Below are 23,584 nucleotides of genomic sequence, written 5' to 3'. Positions count from 1 at the left end.
GGAACATGGCAAGTGCATGCCCATACCTTCTTCAGCACGAGCCACTACATTTCAGACCAGAAGACTATGTGTAACTCTATCCTAGAGCTCAGGTGGGTGGAACGGTTATGTGGATTCTCAGGAAATAATTTACAGTATGAGAGGCTGTTCGTGTCTCAGTGACTTGATAGACACTTTTGTGATGCACAGGATGCTCTGTACACTCACATTTGGAAAGCAGTACCAGTGCTGTGCAAGGACATTTGCAAAGCCTTCTAGGTCCATAGATCTCATGCTGCACCACTTGTCCAAACTGGACTTTAGTTCTTGAGACACTGTCAGGAGGATAATGTTTCCAGAGAGTGTGATGAAAAGGCCAAGGTGACAGCTTTGCAGACCTCAATAAAAGACATTTCTCAATAATGTCAATACAGAGAACCCAACTGGCTTCCGTAGCCCAGCTGATACAAGAGAACGGCTTGAGTGCGCTTGCCTCCTTTGCGACCCATGAACAGTAGAGCCATACATTGGATCCAAGACACCAGGAGGACCTTCAAATGTGATTCAGGCTATTGGCATGACTCACAAAGCAGTCACCTGGATAGCCTCATGTGCAGTAAGCATGTGACACTATGAAGATGCATAAGGCAATCAGACTAGATACTATCTTCAACAACTAAATTATTGTGCTCTTCTGGAGGGGAAATAGTTTTTATTCTGAGAGTAGAAGCTGCAACTTGACAAGTAAATGGGGAGCAGGAGCTAAGATAACTCCTAAGTTTTGAAAGGAATGGCAAGGTAAAAGGGCTAAATTGAAAGAAATTCGGCGAGGGTGAAAATGTGGGCATCTGTAATGCCACAGTTGTCTAGGTTTAAAAAATAAAATGGTCCTGCAGGGAACAGTGGATTTAACAGTGAGGATCCAAACAGAATACTAAAAGCTGGTCAGATATCTATCTCAGCATCAGCCTAACACAGCAACTCTCTGTGCCCTTAAGTTATTCTCAAAGTTAAAGCAATGGGAGACACACGCCATGTTGCAGCAATGAAATGTGCTACAATCAACACCTTTGTTGAACGTTCTTTGGCTGACGAGGCAAAATGGAATAACCTGACATAAGAAATGGAAGCCATCAACCAAAACAAGTAAGAGTTTTTTTGTAAGAGTGATGGGGCCTCATGTAGGATGCGCCTTTCTGCTCCAACAAGCACATACTCTTCCTATAAAGTATGGTAATTGCAGACAGAGACAAAGAGGATTTTTTTCTCTCTTAGATCCATATGTAGAACACAATTGTGAACAGACTAGGGAATTCATGGAGCATTCACTTAACCTTTTATGGATGATGGAAAGCAAAACAAGAGCGCCACTGTTTCTATTCTTGCAACTAGTTAGGTTAGACATGAAGTTGACTTAAATATTAGGCACACTAAGAAGCACCAATATGGAGCACCTAAATGTAAAGTAAGGATGTAAAGATTAGTCATAAAAGCTTACGAAGGTAGTCACCATTAGGCATTAGGTTATATTGCCCGAATGTAAGCTTAGCCTGCACCAATGCTACAGGTGTAACAATTTTGGGTGTTGGGTTCTTGTTTCTATTTCGGCAAGATCAGTTCATTTTAGTTTATTGAAACATTTTATATCCCTACTTAAAGTCCACAGAGCGCCATTAAATTTTTTTTTAATACTGAAGCACACCTCAGTTTTGCGTAAAACACATATTCTCAGGATGAAGATGATTAGACCTTTTTGCTCCTTCAAAAGTGTTTGGCTCATTATTAATTTTATGCCACTTCTTTTGTGTTGGAAAATGTAGAACTGCTTTCCTCGGGGCCTGACTTCTGAAATGGTCATGTTTGTCCAGATGAATCGGTGTTTTTGGCATCCTGTTCTCATTGGGAATCATTTCTATGATCATCCGTCTCATCTCCTTAGCACGTGTAATCTTGCCCACACAAATTTACTCCTAGGAGACTCTCACTAATGTTGTTCTTTTACATTATGACACAGCCAGACTATTTCAAATGAGGGTCAGCCTTTTTGCACAGATGACACGACTCCCACTTCTTTCAGTATTGCATTATTGCCGCAACTCAGTCTCCAGCTTACCATTGTGAATGAATGAATGTGATTTATTTTACAGGGTGCGCATGCACATAGGCTTCTTGACTTATCAGTATGACTGACGCTAGATAGCCAAGAGGTCACTGTGCTCTGCGAACCACAGGAACTACCAAACTAAGTGGTTTTTTTTTTTTTAAAAGAAGTTTCTATAATCTAAAGAGTCATTAGAAGACCAATGCAGTGCCCTGTGGGTCCAGATGCAAAAAATTCCCATGAGCAGTTCAGTTGCGGCTTAAATTGGGTGGAAATTTAAGATGCACCTACCATTGTGAGCTCCTATACGGCGGAGTGTTGCATACACGTACTGCCTGCAAACGCATAGGCCGCACAGCTGACAAAAATAGGAACCTCTAAGTCAACTAACTGGTGAATATCACTGACTGCTAAGGTACCAACTGCTCGCAACTGAAGAGGTTTCCAGTATGGTTTCTAAAGATAATGTTTAATGCCATCGCCATCCAATAAAATATATTATTACTTACAACAAATCAAATACTTATAAAATTAAGATTCCACACTGATCCATTTATTAGTTTGATTAGACAATTTCAGAGTTTTCATTTGACAAGGGCTCCTGTGTCTTTTGCAAGATAGGCATGTCACTGTTTTAACAGATACATTTGGTGGCCTTTGACCGGGAAGCATGGCAGTGCATTCCCATTTGATAAAAAAAAAAACAGAAAAAAACACAATATTGTGTATCTAAGGAAATACCTCTCCTGGAAGAGCCTCGAATAGTAATTGAGTTCTAAAATTACCCTATACAGAAGAATAATGTTCCAGTTCCAAAATCTCATGTTCAATATGTGACGTGAGATGCAATAAAATCTTCCAGGGCCTAGGGCAAGGGATTAACTGGTGTGATGTCCGTGGCATGTGAAATACTTCTTAAAATGTTTAAACTTTTAAAAAAAATACCATGGGATCCTGTTCTCAGCTATCCTGGCTTGTCCGACTGTTGTGCATGAGTCGTCATCAGAAGAAACTGTGAATTCAGTGGGAAGCTTCACAAGGACTGGATAAAACATGATTAGTCAGTGCATTTCGTAAACACGAGCACTGAGCTCTGTTAATCTCTTTTCAACAGTGTCTGACAGCTAATTTCCCGATTCTCTTAAAACAACAAAAATCAAGTTAAAAAGTACACAGTCACCAAAATTACAGAAAACTAAAAGGCAGAGCAATGATTTATTTTATCAGATCAAAGTAACACCCTCCTGAAAAGCATGCTATACGGTAGTTATTTAATTGCCGCTTAAATGAATATTCCAGTCATTTCCATTTAAGTGGAAAAACGAACATTTGTAAAAACTCACTGCATTTAAGAAAGGAATCGAGGTATAAAAAGATAATTAAATCAAGGCCATAATAATATTATACTTTTTTATTGGAACCACAACAGAAATACAAGGACGACTCTTTTAAGGCCTGTTTAATGAAGTTCAACAGCACACATTAATATGCCTTGAATGGAAGTATATTATAAAACCACGCACAAAAAGAAGACATTTTGCACGAACCACACATAGAAGATGGAATATACAGCGCTGAAAAGGACCTCAATATTATGATGAACATTAAATATTAAATAAGCAAAGTGAAAATCGAAGTTTCCTGGTGTGCCTTAGTAAATACACAACGCCTGAAGAGTCATCATTCTCACTGCTCTAATTAAGAGCTCGTGGTATGAAATACTCACAAAAAAGTACTTGACAATAGAATGCGACATACTTCATAAGCATTCACAGAGATTTGTTTAATGTACAACAGCATATGTCCAGGTGTGACCATATGGCCCATTTACTATGGATCACACTGTTCCAGTGCTGTTTTTTTTAATTTATTTTAGCAGTCACTACTTTTCAGGTGTGTTGTGCCAAATGGTTCAAATAAATCGCACAAATACGGGCTATAGTTTCCAGAATACGGGAATTGGTTACATTGAAGCCCGGGACTGGAACAGTGACTGTGATCCAGTGAAATTTGCAGCTGTCCAAGTTTCAAGACTTCAGCTGGTCACCACACTTGTTAGGGCAAACTATGCAGAAACGCTCATACAATTAAATAATAAAAGAACACGAAAAATGTAAAAATGAAATTATCACCATAATCTTTGCATGACAAAAATGAGGAAGAAAAACAATCAATGCTAGGTTCCGCCATAAATATTTCTCTGCATGACTCTACACAATGCAGGGTTCATGGGACCATTTCCAAAAAGGGTAAGATAATGCATCACAGTATTGTGTCTGACCTCATTCTACCCACCAATGTACAAATGTTGTTACAGAAGTGAAGACACTTGCTCAGGCGTGGCAGGGTTTTTAAATAATATTTTACAAAATTGGACTTGCATATTTTAAGCGGAATCAATCCTGTAATTTTGATAATCTTCTTAACATAATCATCTAAATCAAGTCAACAAATTACATGAAATAAAATCTGTTGAGCAGGGGTTACATACAATAGATAGGTTCGGGACTATTTACGGACACCAAAAGTGTAGACATAGTTGTACCTTGATAGTGAATAAATGCACTAAAGACTGAAAGTTAATCATAACAGAAATAGCTGAGGAAGAAATCATTATTTAAAAAAAAAAAGAAACAGAGAGCCTGAAAAAACAAATACAAGACACTTCTGTACTTGAAAAGGCTAAAAAGTAATTAGATGTTGGGGGAGTGGTTGAGATGTATGCAGTTAGGCCATGCAATTAGGAACTATGTGTTGTGTTAAATGTGTTAAAATGTTATAAAGCACAACAGCCGCCCCAGCTAAGAGGTGTCCCGGCGCTAAGCAGCAAGAGAATAGCATGCAAAAAAACACAGGAGGCTTATAAGGAGGGAAAAATAAATGTTTTAATGGCCTTCCTAAAGTGAAAATAATTAGTGAGTCCTCGAATGTGGGCCGGCAAAGAGTTCCACAGAATAGCAGCTCTATTACGAAAGGAGCGCCCACCAGCGCGGACCCTTCTCACCCGGGGGATCACTACCAGGATCGAAGTGATCGCGTGGGAATATAAGGTAAAAGGAGATCCGTCAGAATTTGAGGGGATGCCAGTTTCAGAATTTTATAGGCTATACACAGTGCCTTAAACTCAATTCGCCTGTCCACAGGCAGCCTGTGGAGGCGACGGATGGCACTGGTCACTGCAGATGTTCTGCGCAGGCCCAAAAGAGATCTTGCGGCTGTGTTCTGGACTCTCTGTAGCCTCTGTATTTCAGATTTATTAGCTCCCAGATGCAGCGAGCAAGCATAATCCAACCTAGACAAAATCAGGGCCTGAATAATGATCTGCCTAGTCATGGCATTGAAGAAGGCCAAGATAGGTTGGAGCCCGCGTAACAAACCGAAACAGGTTCCCGAAACCTTTTAGTCTGAGTCTGAAAATTGAGTGAGGTGTCCATCCAGACCCCCAGATTCTTTACTACAGGCTTAGGGATGGGAGCCTTACCCAAACTCTTGGGCCACCACAGCTCGCTCCAGCAATCAAGGTTCCCTCCCACCAACAGCACTTCAGACTTGATGGTATTCAGTTGGAGTCAGTTGGTGGTCATTCACTCGGCAACCGCCGAGAGGTCGCCCTGAAATTTCCTAGCATCCTGCTCGGGGTCACTCGAAAGAGCCACCACCAACTGAGTGTCGTAAGCGTAAGAGACCATGGGCAACCCTCTGCTCCTGATTAAAGAGCAGAGGGCTCAGGGACGCGCCTTGTGGGACCCCTTGGCCTATAGGAAAGGTACCAGAGGAAATAGGGGGGGCAACCACCTGAAACGTCCTGTCTGCGAGGAAGGATGACAGCCACTTAAGTGCTGAGCCAGTGACACCAGCCTCCGACAGGCGATTCAGCAAGATGGCATGAGACACCGTGTCAAACGCAGCACTGAGATCCAAAAGGATCAGTGCCGACGTCTGCCCCGCGTCTAAGGCCTTCCACAGATGTTCAGTCACGGCCAAAAGCGCTGACTCAGTGAACTATTTTGAGAGGAATCGAGCCTGTGGTTTACAGTAAAATGTTCTGTGAGAAGGGAATTAATGTAGGCCTCTGTGATCTTCGCAGGCCAAGGTAACAGGGAAATAAGCCGAAAACTTTTGGATTTTTCAGGGTCTACAGCAGGTTTCTTGAGCAACGGTATTACCCTGGCCTGCTTCCAAGCCCTGGGCACCACCCCTGCACTCAAGGACCCATTAATCACCAATTCCAGAGGGTGTATGATGGTGGGTAAGATCCTTTGAAATTGATCAGGCTTCAGAGGATCAGCAGGGAAGGCTGACTTCACCTTGGAACAAAGTGTCAGTAAGACCTCTTGAGTGATGGGGGAAAAAACCTCCAGGATGCCATCAATGAGGTCGCAGGATATCTCAGGGAGGCCTATAGGAACCATAGGAAAGCTTTTATAAACTACATCCGGGAAGGGGAGGAACTTGCGGATGCATCGCCCCTGGAAGATCAAATATTAACAGAACCCCTATTAGAAAAAGCAATACCACTTACATACAGGAAAATCGTAAATAATACCCGGACCCCTGGGTCCTCTAAGGGCAGCATGGAAAACAGATATAGGCCAACTGGATGATGAGGAGTGGATAGAAGCCACGCAGGGCCCCAGAGAAGTAGCTATACAAGCTCAATTCTATTTGATCCAATTGAAAATATTCCACCGAATATATTATCCCTGAACACTACTATACAGACTACAGCAGGTGAGCAATACACAATGCCAGAGAGGGTGTGGGCAAGAAGTTACCTTCTACCACCTACTTTGGGAATGCCCATCAAACAAAGTTATTGGAGGGCGATAGGCAGGGTTGTGGCGGAAGTTGTGGGGGCGGGGGTTCCAATAGAGCCAAAGTGGCTTCTGCTGTGGATCACTGGAGGGGAAACATGGCCTAAACATATGAAATTATGGCTAGATATAGCTGCAATAGTGGCAAAGCGGAATATTTCAAGATTCTGGGGGCCATCAGTGGCACCCAAAGTGGCTGACTGGCAAAAAGACCTTGACTGGTGCAGGCAAGCAGAACAAACAATCTATCAGAGCAGGGGATGTCAGAAGAAGTGGGAAAAGATCTGGGCTGGGTGTCAGAGCTACAGAGGACCAGGGGCGGGTGGGAGAGAGAGTGTCCTAGTCTCCATTAATCTACAATAATCATTATCTACCGAAACCTCAAAATGTAAAATCTGTATGCTAGAAGATATGTAAAGCTCTATTCTGCATTTCTGTTGTTTGATGACACTGCAAATAAAAAGATTTTTAATAAAATTTAAAAAATGAAATTAGATGATGTTAATAATGAGGTGAAAAGTTATAAAGAATATGTGCTAAAAAACAACTACATTTAGGAAAATTGTGAGCAGATATAATCTGGAAAAGACTTATTATGAAGAACCGCAACAGTTCAATAATCAGGCCAACAAAAATGTAAACCAAGAAAAGTACCCTAAATCCTATGACTCTTCCTATATAACAACAGTGTAGAAGGAAGAAGGAAGTTTTCCAAGACAGGAACATATATGGTGGGATCTTCAAATTATGATTAATGTAACAAATTTGCATTTTTAGGATGGTCATTCCAGTTCAACCAATTACTCGATTTAACTGTCATGTACGACTATTATAGATGCTGCAGAAAATGCACACATTGAATGGAAGTTAAATGTCATATGTGGGCTGCATCTCCCACATATATGATAAAATATGTTTGCCGGGAGCAGTTTAAATGCTTTCAAGTGACACATGACAGGTACAAAGTGCTGTTTCCATGCAGGAAATGCCCATTTGTATATAATCATAAGGCACCTAAAAAGTATGCACGGTAAGCCAACTGACAGAGTGCTAATAAATAAAGATCAGCCACACTACATATTATGGTTAGCATGCTTAACAGTGAAAAGAAACCCAAAAGCTATTTCACTGTATAGGCTTTACTAGGCTTTTCCCTGACCAAATGTTAATTTCCTATATGCAACTGGGAACATTCTAGAAAAATACTTTCATGTTATTTTCTACTAAATTAAATAATAAATTCAGATATTTGAGAACTAGTGGATATAAAAATGTGTTTTAGGCTGCCTGAGGTAGAACTAGCTTAAAATCAGTTCAACTAGACCATTAGCTGGGAGAGTTAACAACTCATTAGCCAACCTCTGAGCCCAGGAAGAGCAAATGGGTGTTAACTGCTGACCAATCAGCAGGGATTAGATATCTGGGAGATTACCAAAACAGTTGGCAAAACAAAAAGCAGCAGGTAGCACTACCTCTTGACTTGGAGGCGCTAAAGAGGGCTTCTTGCAATAATTCCCAGGACTCTCCCATTGATCCAGGCTCTAGTCACAGAAGGGGAAATAACCACGATTTTACATTGTGAAATGGGCTGAGCGCTTAACTAAATATGTGAGTGGCTAAGTACCTGAAGACAGGCTTGCATGGTGGTAGTTAAGTTCAGTCATTTTGAAACAGAGAAAGCACTGCAAAAGGAGATGAAGAGTCTGCAAGAAAATAATTAGGATTGGGTAGTAGAATGTTTCCAATCACTGGCCAGTGCACTGCCTAGTGATACATCTGACACCTCAATGACCACTTCCTCAGAATGTTCCTAGACATGAAGATGATGACTATGCTGAAATAACACTCCTGACTCCTGTTGGAGAGAGATAACTCCCTCAAGGACGTAGTGGCTCCTGCATTTTGCTGACGCACAGGGATAGAACTGCTCTCTATGTGTCAAGTGATTGCCTCCTGTTCACCTGCTTCAGGGACACAAAAACAAAACTCCAGACCCAAAGAGGACCTAGCTGATCTTTCCCAGCAGCTGACTAGTCCAATGGTCAGATCTTTGACCAGAATAAGGTGTATACTACCTTTGCCCCAACACAGTTGGCCTGAAGTTGATTCTAGGTCCTGGTGGACAACTAAGTGCATTATTTTTTCTAGGTGCATTTTTCCATTAAACTGAAAAATCATATCTCCGGTTCCCTTTACACTATTTTAACGATGGTTGTGTCCTTTTGCTTATTGAATATTTTTTCGACTATTCTAAATTGGTTTGGGAATTTTATGGCGCTTTTTCTTGACTTTAAAATGATTGGTGCTGCTTCAACTAAACATAGACCTGTGGCTGAGGAGGGATTCTCTCAGAACGGATTTTTGACCTCATCAGATTGCGATTATTAAGCTGCCAGAGGTCACCATCCCAAATAAACTATCTCTAAAAATGACTATTCTTTTCACAAAATCAATGGGGACAGAGGAGGATGGATTGGGAGGGGGTCTCTTTCTGGAACACTCCCAGCCACGACATTCACAAGAATGAATTGAAATAAGGCACCAGAAGTATTGGTACTATCAAACACAACAGGCAAAACTCTGGATCTCAGCTTATCATCTACAAATCTTAGTTGATCATGAGAAGAAGAATTCTTGCATTCCATGCTAAAGCTAATCGTTTTGATGTTCAGAAAGATATCAGAGCTTTTCCCGTAAAAGTTGCCTTATTATGTATGTCATAGAAATAGAATGTGGTAGTTTAAAATAAATTGGGGCTTAAAGCGGTCTATGATTTTAATCAACTGTAATAGAAGTAGGGAAGGAGGTATCCATTTTGAAAAGATGGCTTAGAGAGGATCTTGAAAACTATTCCTAGGGAACAAAGAAATGTATCTCAACATTAAGAGAAAGCATTGGAAGAGCCAAGTAAAGATGAAACAGTGATCATAAAACCAGCAGAGAAAGGGTGGGAAAAGTGGTGCATAGTTTTGAGGATTATGATCCTCTGATTATTAGGATCTTAAGTGTATTAGCTTGAATTAACAATGCATATCTGAATAAAATTAAGAAATAGCTAAGGAGAATATATGGATTTTTCCAACTAGAGTTCCACTAGCTCAAAAACAATCGTCCAACCATACCAGTCATCAATGGGCTCACAAATAGACCCCTATAAGACTTATATAGTTAGACTTAAATTCAGCTACTGAATATTTAAGTAAATATGCAAATACTTTTAAGTAAGAACAGAAATCTTACATTAAAGACAATTCCAATATGATCTCAAAAGTAGAAAGCAACACCTTTTTTGGTAACATTTATTATATACAAATATACCACAGGACAACACCATAACAGTGATTACAGAGATCCTCCAAAAATACCCATTACTAGAGGATTTTATTGGAGAATTTACAACAAAATGCGAAGAAATATATATGAAAAAATTATATGAGGATGAGCTAAACCTCCAAACAATGTGCAAGCATTGGAGTGACGTGTACTCCAAATTTGGCCTGTCTAAATGTAGGACCATTTCTGGACAATAAATAATAAGGTTGTTGCTCCATTCTTTTTAAAATAGCACTTGTTGGTCATGGTTCATTGCTAATATTATTTAATATGGAGTGATTCAGAATAGCTACTAAAATAATTTATGGAATGGCGCAGTTTAGGATATAAAAACCTTTGGTTTTCAGCATACACAAGAAAAGTAATGGTTGGGTGCCTGGATATAAAGATTAAGGACAACCACGGTATACTGCTTGTTGATATTTTTTTCAACAAAACCTATTGATCATAACCTGTATTATATTATAGGTGCTACTATCCATAGTGCTAAAAAGAAAGTACTTGTTTGGTTAAATGGTTTATGCTTAGGCAGAATTATAGCAGAGAGAGTTATTTAAAAGATACCGATATTAAAGACTGAGCTCCTAGAAAAAGGCTAACTGTGAAGAAAGGGACATCATACACTGAGAAGCACTAGGTTCTATAACAGAGACAGCACTTTGAACCCAAAGAAAAAAATAGGAAAATCTCAAAGAGCATTTTGCGAAACAAACTTTCAAAGTCTTAGCAAAAAAATAAAAAAAGTAGTGAATCAATAGAACTTGGTCAAGTTTAAAGTCCCTACGGCTCTGATGAGAAGGGTAGCCAACATTCGTTAAAGTCACTCTGGTGATCCTGGGATCAAGATGCAGGTCCAATCCTTCTACTCAGGCAGCAGGGCATCTGAGTAGCAGTCCTTGTTGCAGAGCACCACATCAATCTTTCAGAGTTTTCCACAGGACCAGAGGTGTATTTAAGAGTTGGGCCTGAGGTTCCAATATTTATACCTGGTGCCTGCTTTGAAGTAGCGGAAGGTCCTGGAGGGTTCCTCCTCTAGAGGTTCTTAGAATCTCTTGACTCTCTACCCCTGGACCTAGATTGTCTGGGGTCACAATAGATTAGTAGTCATACCATTTGAGAGTGTGCTCAGGCACAACCTTTTTGATGTGCAAGTGTGGTAAGTGACAGCTTCTCCTCCTCATCAAGTCAGAGATGGTCCATCCTGCAAACACTATGGGCCTTTGTCTCACTGTCTTGCAGCAATACACACTGGCCAACTGCCAACTACAACTAGTCATGTGACCCCAGATACAGGCAGCAGACATCATTTTGTTGGGGCAAGAAAATGGAACATTCTAAAAGTGGCATTTTCACAATTATTACTTAAAATCTGACTTTACCATCAAAAGAGGACTTTTAATTCCAATTCTTTAGACTCCAAACTCATCATTCTTACATGCTTCAAATTGAAAGTTCTCATTTATTAAATATAATAAGTTAACCCAATGTTATCCTATGGGAGAGGTATGCCTTGACTAAAGTGAAAAACAAATGTAAGAGATTTTCGCTACTGGGACATGTAAAAGTTAAAAGTACCTGTCCAACTTTTTAAATACACTGAACCCTGTGCTCTGGGCTGTTGACGGCCTAACCTAGTTGGGACTTAGATGTATTAAAAAGGAAGGCTCAGGCCTGATAAAAGGTTTATTTTGCCAGGTCAACATAGACCGGAGACAGATTTAAAGGGCTACTTAAATGGGTGGCACAATAAGTGCGTCAGGGACACTAGTAGCATTTAATTTAAAGGCCCTAGGCACATGGAGTACCACTTAACAAGGCTCTTACCAGTAATTTAAATGTACCAATTGTGAATAAGCCAATTTTACCATGTTTAACGGAGAGAGCACAAGCGCTTTAGCACTGGTTAGCAGTGGTAAAGTGTGAAGAGTCAACACAAACCGGTTCAGAAAACAGGAGGGTGAAGGCAAAACGTTTGGAGATGACCCTGCATAATGGGCCAAGTCCAACACATATACAAACTTTGATTTATTATAGAAAAATATTACTCTTGGAGCAAGAGTGGGTGATATTACTAAGAAACATCAAATGAAAGAATGGGTTTGTATGTTTAAACTAAAAACACAAACAATGGTCTACATGACTCAATGGGATTTAATATTGAATTGACATTGAGAAATATCATCGTTTATTCTGATCAATGTTTATGAAAAAAGTGGGCTTATTAACTATTTATATGTAGGTTTCGTGATCATCTTATAACTGGCATGCATATGTGATTTAATAGACTATATGGTGAAACTGAATAGTTATTTTCTTTTCATAGTGTACAAATTTAGGGTGGTTGAAATTTGGTTATGGTCCCCTTTAAAACACTCTAGGGCCAAAGATGAAATAAAAAGTGCCCAAAATTACAGAATCGAGGCAGCCCTAGTGCTCTGCTGTGTCCACGTGGGTTTAAAAGAGAGTCTTATTTTAGACTATTGTAGTAGACCACTGAGAGTTTGCCTTTTAGGTCAATAGCGAAAACAATCAGTTGTAGTCTCTCTTCAGTGGTGGATTTCTGCCCATACCCAAGTGCAATGATAAATGGAAGATACAAAAACAAGCACAGGAAAGTATTTGCCCTTCCTTCTGAACTTACAACCATGCCCAACATTTGTTTCCATGTACATTTCATTCAAAGGTAAGGAGGTTATGTTATGGATCCTCTAGGCAAACTGAGGAGTTTAGAATGATAGAACTGTATATAAGGTCAATAATATGCTCAATGGATACATTTATTTAGTGTTAAGTAGGCTTCTTGATGGGGAGGCACTATGAGTAATCTCAGCAAAAGTTATGCAACAGGCACAGAGGAAAGATTCCACACTCTTTCTTAAACAGTTATATGGCAATAGGAAAAGGGAGATATCATGAGATCTTGCTTATGGAGCACTACATAAATGGAAAGAAAGACCCTATAGAACCAACTACTTTAGACATGAATATTTAAAAGAAGTATGGTATGTGCATATTGACCATGAACTTATTTATATTTATGTTTAGACTCTTTAGAGTAGTAATGTCCTGGTTGGTTGGATGATGCAGATAACATTCCTCTGTTTATGAATTAACTTTTTTGTTAGGGTGGCACAAAGCACATAAGTAGTAAGCACCTATTAATTCAGCTACTTCCATAAGGATCAGGTAAAATATCCAGGATCTGTCTATATTGATCCATTTTACCCTTCTAGTTATGTTCAGATGCCTCATACTGATAACATCCCATATGAATACCACAGGCAAATCTTGTGAATGTATGAACTGTAGTTTGGATCAATTTCATGACCTAAGGGAATAGACATGGGAGAGTGATGCACAATTTGATGTATAGTAACATTGGAACATCAAAATCTAATTTAGAACTCTTCTATGAAAAATGAATGACATGTGAATGAGAAATACATGCATAATGCTTATAGCTGAAGATGACATATTTAATAACTTATATAGAGGAGAATGATTGTCAGCAAGGTACCAGAAATCTATATATGAAGAAACATAAGGTTGGCCTAACTATCAAGTTATTTATATTGTCTTTTAGCTATTGTGAAACTACTTGAAGAATTCCTGCAGGGAAGCTTACTGTAGCAAATGTTTACTTCTGTGTGTTATGTTGTGGTTGTTGGTGAAGGAGAACCTTTTAAAAACCATGAAAGCCAGCATTGACTAATTGACAAAATAGATTACTGTTGACATGATCGACGATACGTCTGTGCATTAATCCATAAAAAAAGAATCTAGATAAACCCTGGACATTGTGATTAATGTTTTCTTTGTAAGAGGGTGGTACAAATGTTATTTCTGATTTTGTTTTTTATACAAATATTTTTCATTAAGGATAAAAGATGTCTCAATTTTATAATGAATTATAAATTACAATAGAAATATTTTTGATATATGTTTTAGCGAGTTACTACATTTTTGTGCACAAATAGTCTAATATCCCCCTTCAATATTTATGGTGTGAGTCAAGGGGAGTTAATTTTTGTTGCCTGCTATAATTACCATGTCTCCTTAAAATGTCAAAGAGTTTTTGTAATATGTAATCTCTGGGGTGCCATTTTCACTATCAGATGAAAACATGCTGAATCTTAGTATTTTCTTATACTACATCATTTACATCTATCTGTTGAATTTCCATCTATTTTCAATCAACTGGGACAGACACAGCTAGATATGAAAAAAATGCTCCTTGGATTATAAAAGCCGGCAGGCGTAAACATGCAGACAAGAGCTTTTTTACTTCTCTGCTCCATTTCTGCCATTTGAGTGAGTAATGAGATTTATCAGGATTCAAAAACAATGGTTGTTTTATTTTCTTCTCCCTCTCATCCACACTTTAGTTTCCCATTTAAATTAACTTGTACAACTATGCCCCATGAGGTAACAAAGCTGTTCACTTGTGACTTTTGAAAGTTGGACTTTGGAGAAAAGTTTGACTAAAACTAGCAATGGAATTTCCTTACCTTCTCTCTTGAAGTGGGCAAGGAAACCAAGCATAAGTGGTGACAAGCCTCTGTGGAGGAGAGATGCGCAGATGGCGAATGTGAAATCTGTAGCTAAGTCTAAGTGGGACCATTAAATTAGGCATATGACATGTACATTAGTAGTACTTTGCATAAAACATTTATGCATTCAGCACTTCAAAGAAAATATGTTTTGCATTATATCGGATATCCAGGACACTGAAAAAGGCTGAGCAATTTGAGAAACACCATCCCCATAAAGTATACTCTAAATGCTGGTATCTAGACTTGAATATGTACCTGGTTTGTAGAATTATTCAGGAATGGAACTAATACAAAATATGGAAGTCAACAGAAACATGATATAATCAAGCCTTTTAAAGTGACAATCTGAAAAAAACTGAATTAAAGCAGAACTTCTAACCAATGATTGTGGTGGGATATACTTCGACGCATAATAATGGAAGATAATGGAAAGAGTTTAAGGGCACCACTAAATGTAAATGATGAGATGGACTATCAGACAGCTACTGATACAAATGGAAGATTCCAACTCTAACACGGTCCATTCATCAAAATGAATTCATGCACGTGCTTAAACCAATGACAAAAGTTTTATGATCAGTGAGAAAAATGATTTCTTGTAACCCGCAAAGAAAACCTAAAACGTCCTGCTGCTCATGGGAATGGAAAAGCCCCTCTGTCAACTACACAATTCCACTTTCAAGGTGTCACATGCAAGAGGCAAATGCCACAGTAAATGCTTTCTATGGACTCTGCTGAAGCACAGCCCCCACTCCATATGCTGTTGAATACTATTAAACTCCATTCATTTCTGCTGTAGTTAGAACAGACCTGCACTTTCATTGGTCTTTTTAAAGCAGACTATTTTCTAAATCACTTATAAACTGCATCTTGTTTTCTCATTCCTCCTCAACCTTAGTTTCAGGAACAGATAATGTTAATTTTTGGGATTATGCAAAAGAGTTGTGGTACCTGTACTACGCGACCTACATTTAACCTACATTCTAAAGCCAGGCAGACATATGATAAGTGAATTACATAATTGAAATGGCCTTTTATATTCATCTTACAACCTGAAATAAAATTAAGAATCACAAAAAATGAAAAGATGTAACACATACCAGGATTGGTCAAAAAGAGAGTTTTTCAAACCAAATATGAAAAGGAATAAGAAGAATCACAATAAAACTAATAATTCATCTTCACCCATATAAAAGAAGAAACAAGGACATTGCTAATCTCAGTGTCATTGTCCTGAGGCTGATGCAAATGTTCTAAGAAATACTGAACGGCAAGGCGCTGTTTTTTTAAGCACTGAAAGAACCTTTACAATTGATAACTTTACCTTTATGGTAGGACTTAGTGAAGAGGACACTCATTGGCAATAGTGAAATGTTATTATTTCCTTAGATGCCTTGACAAAGTCTACAAGGACAAAGGTAAAAATGGGCACGGAAGAGTTGACAAAAGTAACTTACCTCAAAAAGAAATTTATAAATCACATGTGATCTTTAGGAAATTTCCACACAACAGGAAAAATAAGAGAACCATACGAGAAAAACAGAAATCTACTCAGCCACTGATTAAATGATTTGATTAGAAGATCAAAAGTGCCCATGCATTCACTCACCAACAGGGGGCTTGGTGGAGTTTTCATGATTTGTTCACTTGAAATAAATATCTGTTGGCTCTTGTACAATATGAGAAGAGTGTGATATCAATACATTGTCACACAAAGTCCACATGTGCTGATTAGTGTTCATATTCATCCTTTGTGATTCTCTGATACACAGAAAAACAACGCTATACTATAGGTACATATTTTTTCAGGCTATGTGTGCATACACCTCAGTGTAAATAAAGTTTATGTGCTACATACATCTATCAAATATATTTGTTAGGCTACACAAAACTTCTAGTTGAAATCCTTTCTCGACTGTACAGACGGTTAATAAAATAATCGTTTTGAAAACTACCAGTAGCAGTCTATACTGTACAATTTATTATCTTATGTTGCCTGCAACATCCTTAATTATAGGAAGAACATCACTAACGTATACAGGTGTAGATTCCTTCTCAAAGATTATAGTTTTACCGTGATGCCTGAGCAAGACTCCTGTCGTAAGAGGCACAATTTGAATGGTCCCTCCTGGTTCTCCTCCTCATCCAGGGAGAAAAGCTATGCCTTACCGAATGTTGAGGATATTATTAGCACCTTGTGGGTTTTCACTTTTCTTGTTGAAAGGGAAGCAGATCAGGCTCTTGCTATGAGAGTGAGTTTGGTGGCTAGGAGGGAGTCAGGCTCTATGCCTGAGGCATGCTACCCAAAAATGGTGACTGATCGAAGGATTTGTTTTAGGGAATCATTGATATGGCAAATTCCTCAAAAAGGAATTCCTTCATGAGAAGCACTGTAGAAAAGGTGAGAGGCTACACTTCCCATCAGTAATGAAGTTTTCAAACTGCGTGCCATATGTCAGAAAGTTGTGCAGTCTTCTTAAACTTAAAGCAAAACAATGTGTGGCAATTAGTTGGCTTTCACTTCTCCTCCACAATTAACCGTATTTCTCTCTCTCTTATACTTTACAAAACTAATGATTACTGGAGTTATCTTTCAATACTTTTTTTTTTAATCGTCTTATACAAGCCTTCCTTTGGTGCCTCTGTGTCACACAGTACTTTATGGCACAGTATTTTGGAGGCCTGTTACATGCGTCTCAAACTGTAAAATAAAAAATAAACATGCACTGCTTCTCTAATGCTGCCTTTTTCTCTGACACTCTCCAAGCCCCAACTAGGTTTTCCACTAATTACTATCTAGTAAGAGTCATGGCTTAATCTCAGACTTCATTCTCTTTGAGTCACAAATAACAGTAATAATTCGAATCTCCCACAATTGTTAAATGATTTGAGAAATTAGAACATAAAAGAACTCTGACTCATGTTAAATCTCAGGAGAAACAAATTGAATTTTATCTTGCCTGCACCTTGGTTCTTGCCATGAGGTCAAGTGACATGCTTGCTATATTTTATGTCTTTATGCTTAACTCAATTATCCATATTATTTTTCATCACCTCTTCTCATATATTTTCGCAATAAAATATTTTGCACAGGCTCTTACTCCTATTCTGTTTATTCCCCTTTCTTGGATAGCTTTCAAATATGTCACTGTATAGCAACTCCTTATATTATATATCAATTTTCGCTTAATGTCTGCTCCTGCTCTCTGTCCTGGTTCTTTTTAGACTCCCATGAAGACCACAGAGTGCTCTTCCTATTCCATTTTTGTGACTTCTTCCATTACTCAAATTCAAATTTGATCATCGCCCTTTGCTTTTTTGGTTCTGCCACTACAAAGCCTAACCAAAAATAATTGTATTAATCGTTATTTTACAATTATGACCTACATCCTTTCCATAACAGTGCACATCATTATTGACAAAGTGCTACATATATGTCAAGTCAAGTCAAGAAAGTTTTTATTTCGATACATGATCATAAAAGACATTTATATTTAAATCAATAATAACATAGCATTACAATCACATTATGGTAGAAAAATACATTATGTAATAAGTCCACAGATACTCCACCATACAATACAATAAATTAATCTAAAACACAATAAAAGTACCAAAATCTCAGGCGTTAATACTGTAGAAACCAGACTTTGCAATAAAACCAGTTAAAAAATATAATTTCTATTAAAAACCTAGTATTTCTACTGGGAATTATAGGATACTCAACCTATAGGCACGGGTCATCCACATTCCATGTAAAAATTTCGCAACCGCAATTACAGTGGGTTCCTTTCTATCTGTTTTTAATATCCTTAATGCTTCAGTGCCAGAATCGATCCCCATCATCATACAGATAGGCTTCAGCCATATGCGCCTCAATTTTGTATAGACCGGACAAACAAGTAGTATGTGGGCAATCGTTTCTAACTGAGACGGGCAAAATGGGCATTTATTACGAGTACGTGAACCCCATTTACCAGTAAATGAGTTAATGGGGAGGGTGCCCACCTTGAATTGGTGGTACCATTTCCTATCGCTGGGTACCGTGATGAGATCCCAGTACCCTACATATATGTACTAACATGTCTGTAGGAATACATTTTATCAGCAACAAATAATAGCGAATTAGTCACTTAGGCACTAGTACCCTTGAGGCATTTGATGTAAGAAACTTTTGCTTGTGTCAACTGAATATTGAATATCCTATCAAAGACAAAACATTACATTTGTTTTAGAAGCGGGACACCAATAGAGAAGGCAACGGAGAAGGGGGGCATAGATGATAGCAGATTTAGTTGGCTCAACCAATGCCGTGGAGAATTACTACAAAAATCACAAAATGCAAATAGAAAGATCAAGTGCTGTTTAGGCAGGGGGGGGCGTGGCTTGCGTGCCGCTACGAAATGGCGGGTCGCGCTTGAGCTCCAGGGAGACAACGGCTGTCGGGACGATTTGAGGATCCCGCTCAAGGCTGTTTCTTTCACAAACCCAGTATGAGGTGTCGGAAGGTGCCGTGAGTGTTTTCCTTTAAGCTGCAACAGCGGACGACGACAGGAACTGTCCTTCTTGTCTGGAACCTCGGTACCGGCATTTCTGTGAGCGGCCGCCATTTTGTTTTTGCGGTGGCGTCGCTCATTTCTTTGACACCGGAGCACTGTTCTAGAGCGCAGCGAGTACGACAGGATGACCTGAGGTGACAATTGTTATTTTTATATGGTGGTCCTCTGGAGTCCTGTTCCTGCTTACAGGCGCAATATGTGTTTACTGCCTTATGTTGCTCTCCGACTACCAGTGTTCACCTCCCTCTCCTCGCTCATGGGAATGCCTTGCTTCACCTGAGGATTTGTGCTGAGTTACCTGATTTCTAGGTTACTTGATATTCGGAAAAGGTGTTTTTTCCGCGCTCTGGGGGTGTTTTCATGGCTTCTTCTTTCCCCTCACTTGCTCCTGTTCGCCATTTTGTGAGCTGACGTCATGGGCTTACTTTGAGCTTCAGGAGCTTAATATCAGTGGCATTTGGTGAGGTATTCTTTTCTTTTTTTGGCATTTTTTTGCTCCTTACTATTTATCTCACGTCACATATTTATTGTGGTAAATCTTTGGAACGGTCTATTGTGCTTTGCTCATATGGCGGACACCATGGGGCCTTCTCCCACTGCTAAAGACTCTAAAGGGACTTTAAAAAGATCTAAACAACAGTCCCCCATTCCTGAGTCTTCTCAGAAAGATACTAACACCACTTTGGAGGCTATTTTGGCACGCTTAAATGTTGTTCATGATATTGCGCAGTCTACTAAGACTAATACCGACCTATTGCAAGTGGAGGTGGCTGCTATCAGAAATGACTTTAAAGCCTTATCTGTCAGGGTTACGAATGCTGAATCCCGTATCAGTGGGATGGAGGATACTACACATCAACACTCGAAATCTCTTCAACAGATGGAACGTTCGATGGTGGCTTTGCGCAGAGACCTTACCGAGCAGGAGGACCGTAATCGGAGGAGTAACCTGCGTATTCTTGGTCTTCCTGAAGATGCAGAGAAGTCAGCCTCCTCAATGATTGACTTCCTATCCAAGTGGCTTCCTTCTACCCTACAAATCTCCTTTCAGAGAGATTTTGAAATTGAGAGAGCTCATCGAGTACCTACGTTCAAACCCAAATCCTCCACCTATCCGAGGGTAGTCATCTTTAAACCGTTGCGTCATCAGCATTCGGAACAGATTTTGGCTCACATGAGGAAAGTTAAGTCGGTGTCCTGGGAAGGTCCTCGGATTGCTATCTCCCAGGATTTTGCCAGAGACACTGTCATTCGAAGGAAAGGATTTCTCAATTTGCGAAAACGTCTGTTAGACATGAATATCCCCTTTTCCTTTGCTGGTCCTTCCAAGTTTCGCATAACTTTCAAGGGACGTTACTGGATTTTTGATGAACCTGCTGACCTTTCCTTTTTCCTGAATAACCAATCTGAAGCACAGATGGATTCTTCTCCAACTCCTGGGCCCTCTGGGTCTTGAATTTCTGTCTTTGTTGACTCACGTGGTTTAGTGCGTCTTGGTGTTTGACATGTGTTGCTGTTTTTTCGCTTCATATGTTGGTCGTTGATTGATATTCGTTTTCCAGCTGATTTGTCCGTAACTTGTCAGCTGTCATGTTGACTCGTTCCTGTTATTTATCCGCCTGGTTTCCTCTTTTGGAACAACTTATGTTCTTGATGTTTGACGTATCCGCTGTTTGTACGATTTATTTCGTCTTTTTTGGTAACCTTCCTTGATGTTGGTGGTTCCTGGTTCCTTGTTTCTGCCTCTCATATTCTCCGATACAGATGGATTCTTCTCCAGCTCCTGGCCCTCTGGGTCTTAACTTTCTGTCTTTATTGCCTCACGTGGTTTAATGCGTCTTGGTGTTTGACATGTGTCGCTGTTTTTTCACTTCATATGTTGTTCGTCGATTCGATATTCGTTTTCCAGCTGCGTTGCCCGTAACTTGTCAGCTGTCATGTTGACTCGTGCTTGTTATTATCCGCATGGTTTCCTCTTTTGGAACAACTTATGTTATTTGTTTGACGTATCCGCTGTTTGTACGTTTTATTTCGTCTTTTTTGGTAACCTTCTTTGTTGTTGGTGGTCTCTGGCTCCTTGTTTCTGCCTCTCATATTCTCCGATATTTGTTTCTTCCTTTTATGGTGTATGCTTCTTTGTTTGTTTTTGTCAGCTGATCGTGCCACTCTTGTCAGATTTATCTCTTTGTGCTCACTCCTTTCGTTTGCCTCTTTTATATTTGGTTATATTGATACTACTTTATGGCTCCTTTCTTAGTGATTTCTTCCTGTCAATTGGTTATGTTCTGTTTCTATTTCCATATTGTTTTTTTTTCTTCAAGTTGCAGATTTTATTTTTGCTCATATATGTTATTGCCTGTTAATATATTAGCCGCTTATTGCAATTTTCACAATTATTGCTAGCATCGTTTACCATGTACTCCATCCCCTCCATTTTTATATTTACTAGCTTGTGGTTCTCAACACTTTATGCATTTCATGCTTACTTCTCTGTTCTTTGTATGGATTTTGTATTTATCTCCATTGGTTTATTTGACTCTTAGATAAGTTTCTTCTAGTTAATTTTAACTTCTATTTATCAGCTTGTTCTTTGATATGCCTTATATTGTATTTTCTTGCCTTTATTCGGTCATTGACCAGGCTCGTTTATTCTATACCTGTTTCTTGTAGTTCTTCTTCGCCTGGCTTATATTCTATTTTTAGGCCTACTTTTTCTCGCTTTTGGATGCCTTGCTTGTTTCTTCCTTTTCTTCAGTCTGGGATCTACAATTTTAATCGACTGATCTTCCTGACGGTCCTATGTATTCCCTTCCCATGTTCCCCCTGGTATGAGTTTGGTCCCTTATGGACCTACCCTAGCGAGTCTCTTTTTTTCTTTTCCTCTATGCTTTTCTTTCTCTTTTCAAATACTTCTTTCACTTTTCTCCTTTTTCTCTTCTTTCTTCTCTTCACAAATTTCTTGTTGGGGTTTTCCTTATGTGTTGTTTGGAATACGGCGTTGGTGGTCTTCTCTTGTCGTTCATTTCTCTTTTTTGTTATCTACGTATTATGATTTATCTTTTCTGGTAGGAATATGCCGGGCTTGAATGTGTTGTCCCTTAATGTTAGAGGATTGAATCATCCGGTGAAAAGATCAAAAATTCTAGATTACTGTAAATCCTTATCTTCAGATTTGATACTCTTACAAGAAACGAAAGTATCCTCCAAAGAGGCCTTGTTTTTGAAGAAGGATTGGGTTCTTGACGTTGCTTGCTCGGAGGCCTTGGGCAAAAAGAATGGTGTGATAACGTTAATTTCTAAGAATTCTGGTCTATCCGTGATCTCTACTGAACATGATTCTGAGGGCAGATGGTTACTATCCAAGTTTTCTGATGGTACGGATGATCTTTATGTTATGAATATCTATACTCCAAACATTGATGACCCCTCATTTTGGAGAGCAATTACTAAAACATTAGCTGATACACCGCATAAGGGTAATCTAATTGTGGGTGGAGATTTTAATTTACCAATGGATCCCCTGTTAGATAGAAGTTCTTCATTTAACTTCCGTCCCCCTAAAGCTCATAAGCAAATGACGAATATGTGTTCCTTGACTCATCTCCAAGATATTTGGCGTCTTCATAATCCTACAGGTAGTGACTTTTCCTTTTTTTCCTCTCCCCATTCTAGTTTCTCTCGTATTGACTATCTTTTGGTCCATTCGTCTCTTGTGCAGTCTTCCTCTTCCCCGTACATTCATCCTATTCTTGTCTCTGATCACGCGGCTGTTTCCTTTACTCTTCTGTCCTTTGCTTCTAAATTGCGTCCTCGCTCTTGGAAATTAAATACTGAGCTTTTGCATAAAGAGTCTCAAATTTTGGCCATTTCCAAAGTAATTGATACTTTTTTCACTGATAATGACGGCGCCGTTTCTTCTCCAATAGTCTTGTGGGATGCTTTTGAATGCACTCTTCGTGGTCACATTATTAAGCGTATGGCGAGCAGAAATGCTGCCATCAAAAAGGAACTTGCTGATTTAGCGGATGAAATCAAAAAGCAAGAATCTCTTTATCGCAATTCTAAGGACAACAAATGCTTACAGACCATTAAGAATTTGAAGTATTCCTACAACACTATTGTTACCAAAAGAGCTCATATAGGGGTACAAGCTCAGAAATCCAAACGCCTACTTTTTAAAAACCAAGCAGGTAAAATTTTGGCGGCTATGTTGAAGTTTCAGGAATCTTCTTTTCAATCATCTCA

General features: G+C 39.1%; 1 protein-coding gene across 2 annotated transcripts in view; it reads right to left on the bottom strand.

Annotated features, from left to right (window-relative positions):
- Positions 1 to 23,584, bottom strand: part of DENND1B (DENN domain containing 1B) — a 1,337,878-nt gene that overhangs the window by 573,047 nt on the left and 741,247 nt on the right. Inside the window, exon 8 of one of the 2 annotated variants that reach the window (XM_078644002.1) lies at positions 16,390 to 16,449. The exons of the other annotated variant lie outside the window; for it this stretch is intronic. Coding sequence (XP_078500128.1) covers positions 16,390 to 16,449 — 60 coding nt within the window. The remainder of the gene's footprint in view (positions 1 to 16,389; positions 16,450 to 23,584) is intronic. 2 annotated transcript variants of the gene reach the window in all.

Source organism: Lissotriton helveticus, chromosome 1_1 (genome assembly GCF_964261635.1).
Source record: "Lissotriton helveticus chromosome 1_1, aLisHel1.1, whole genome shotgun sequence".
Classification (NCBI taxonomy): Eukaryota; Metazoa; Chordata; class Amphibia; order Caudata; family Salamandridae; genus Lissotriton; species Lissotriton helveticus.
The sequence above is the reverse complement of the archived record's forward strand: the minus strand, read 5'-3'. Positions and strand labels throughout refer to the sequence as shown.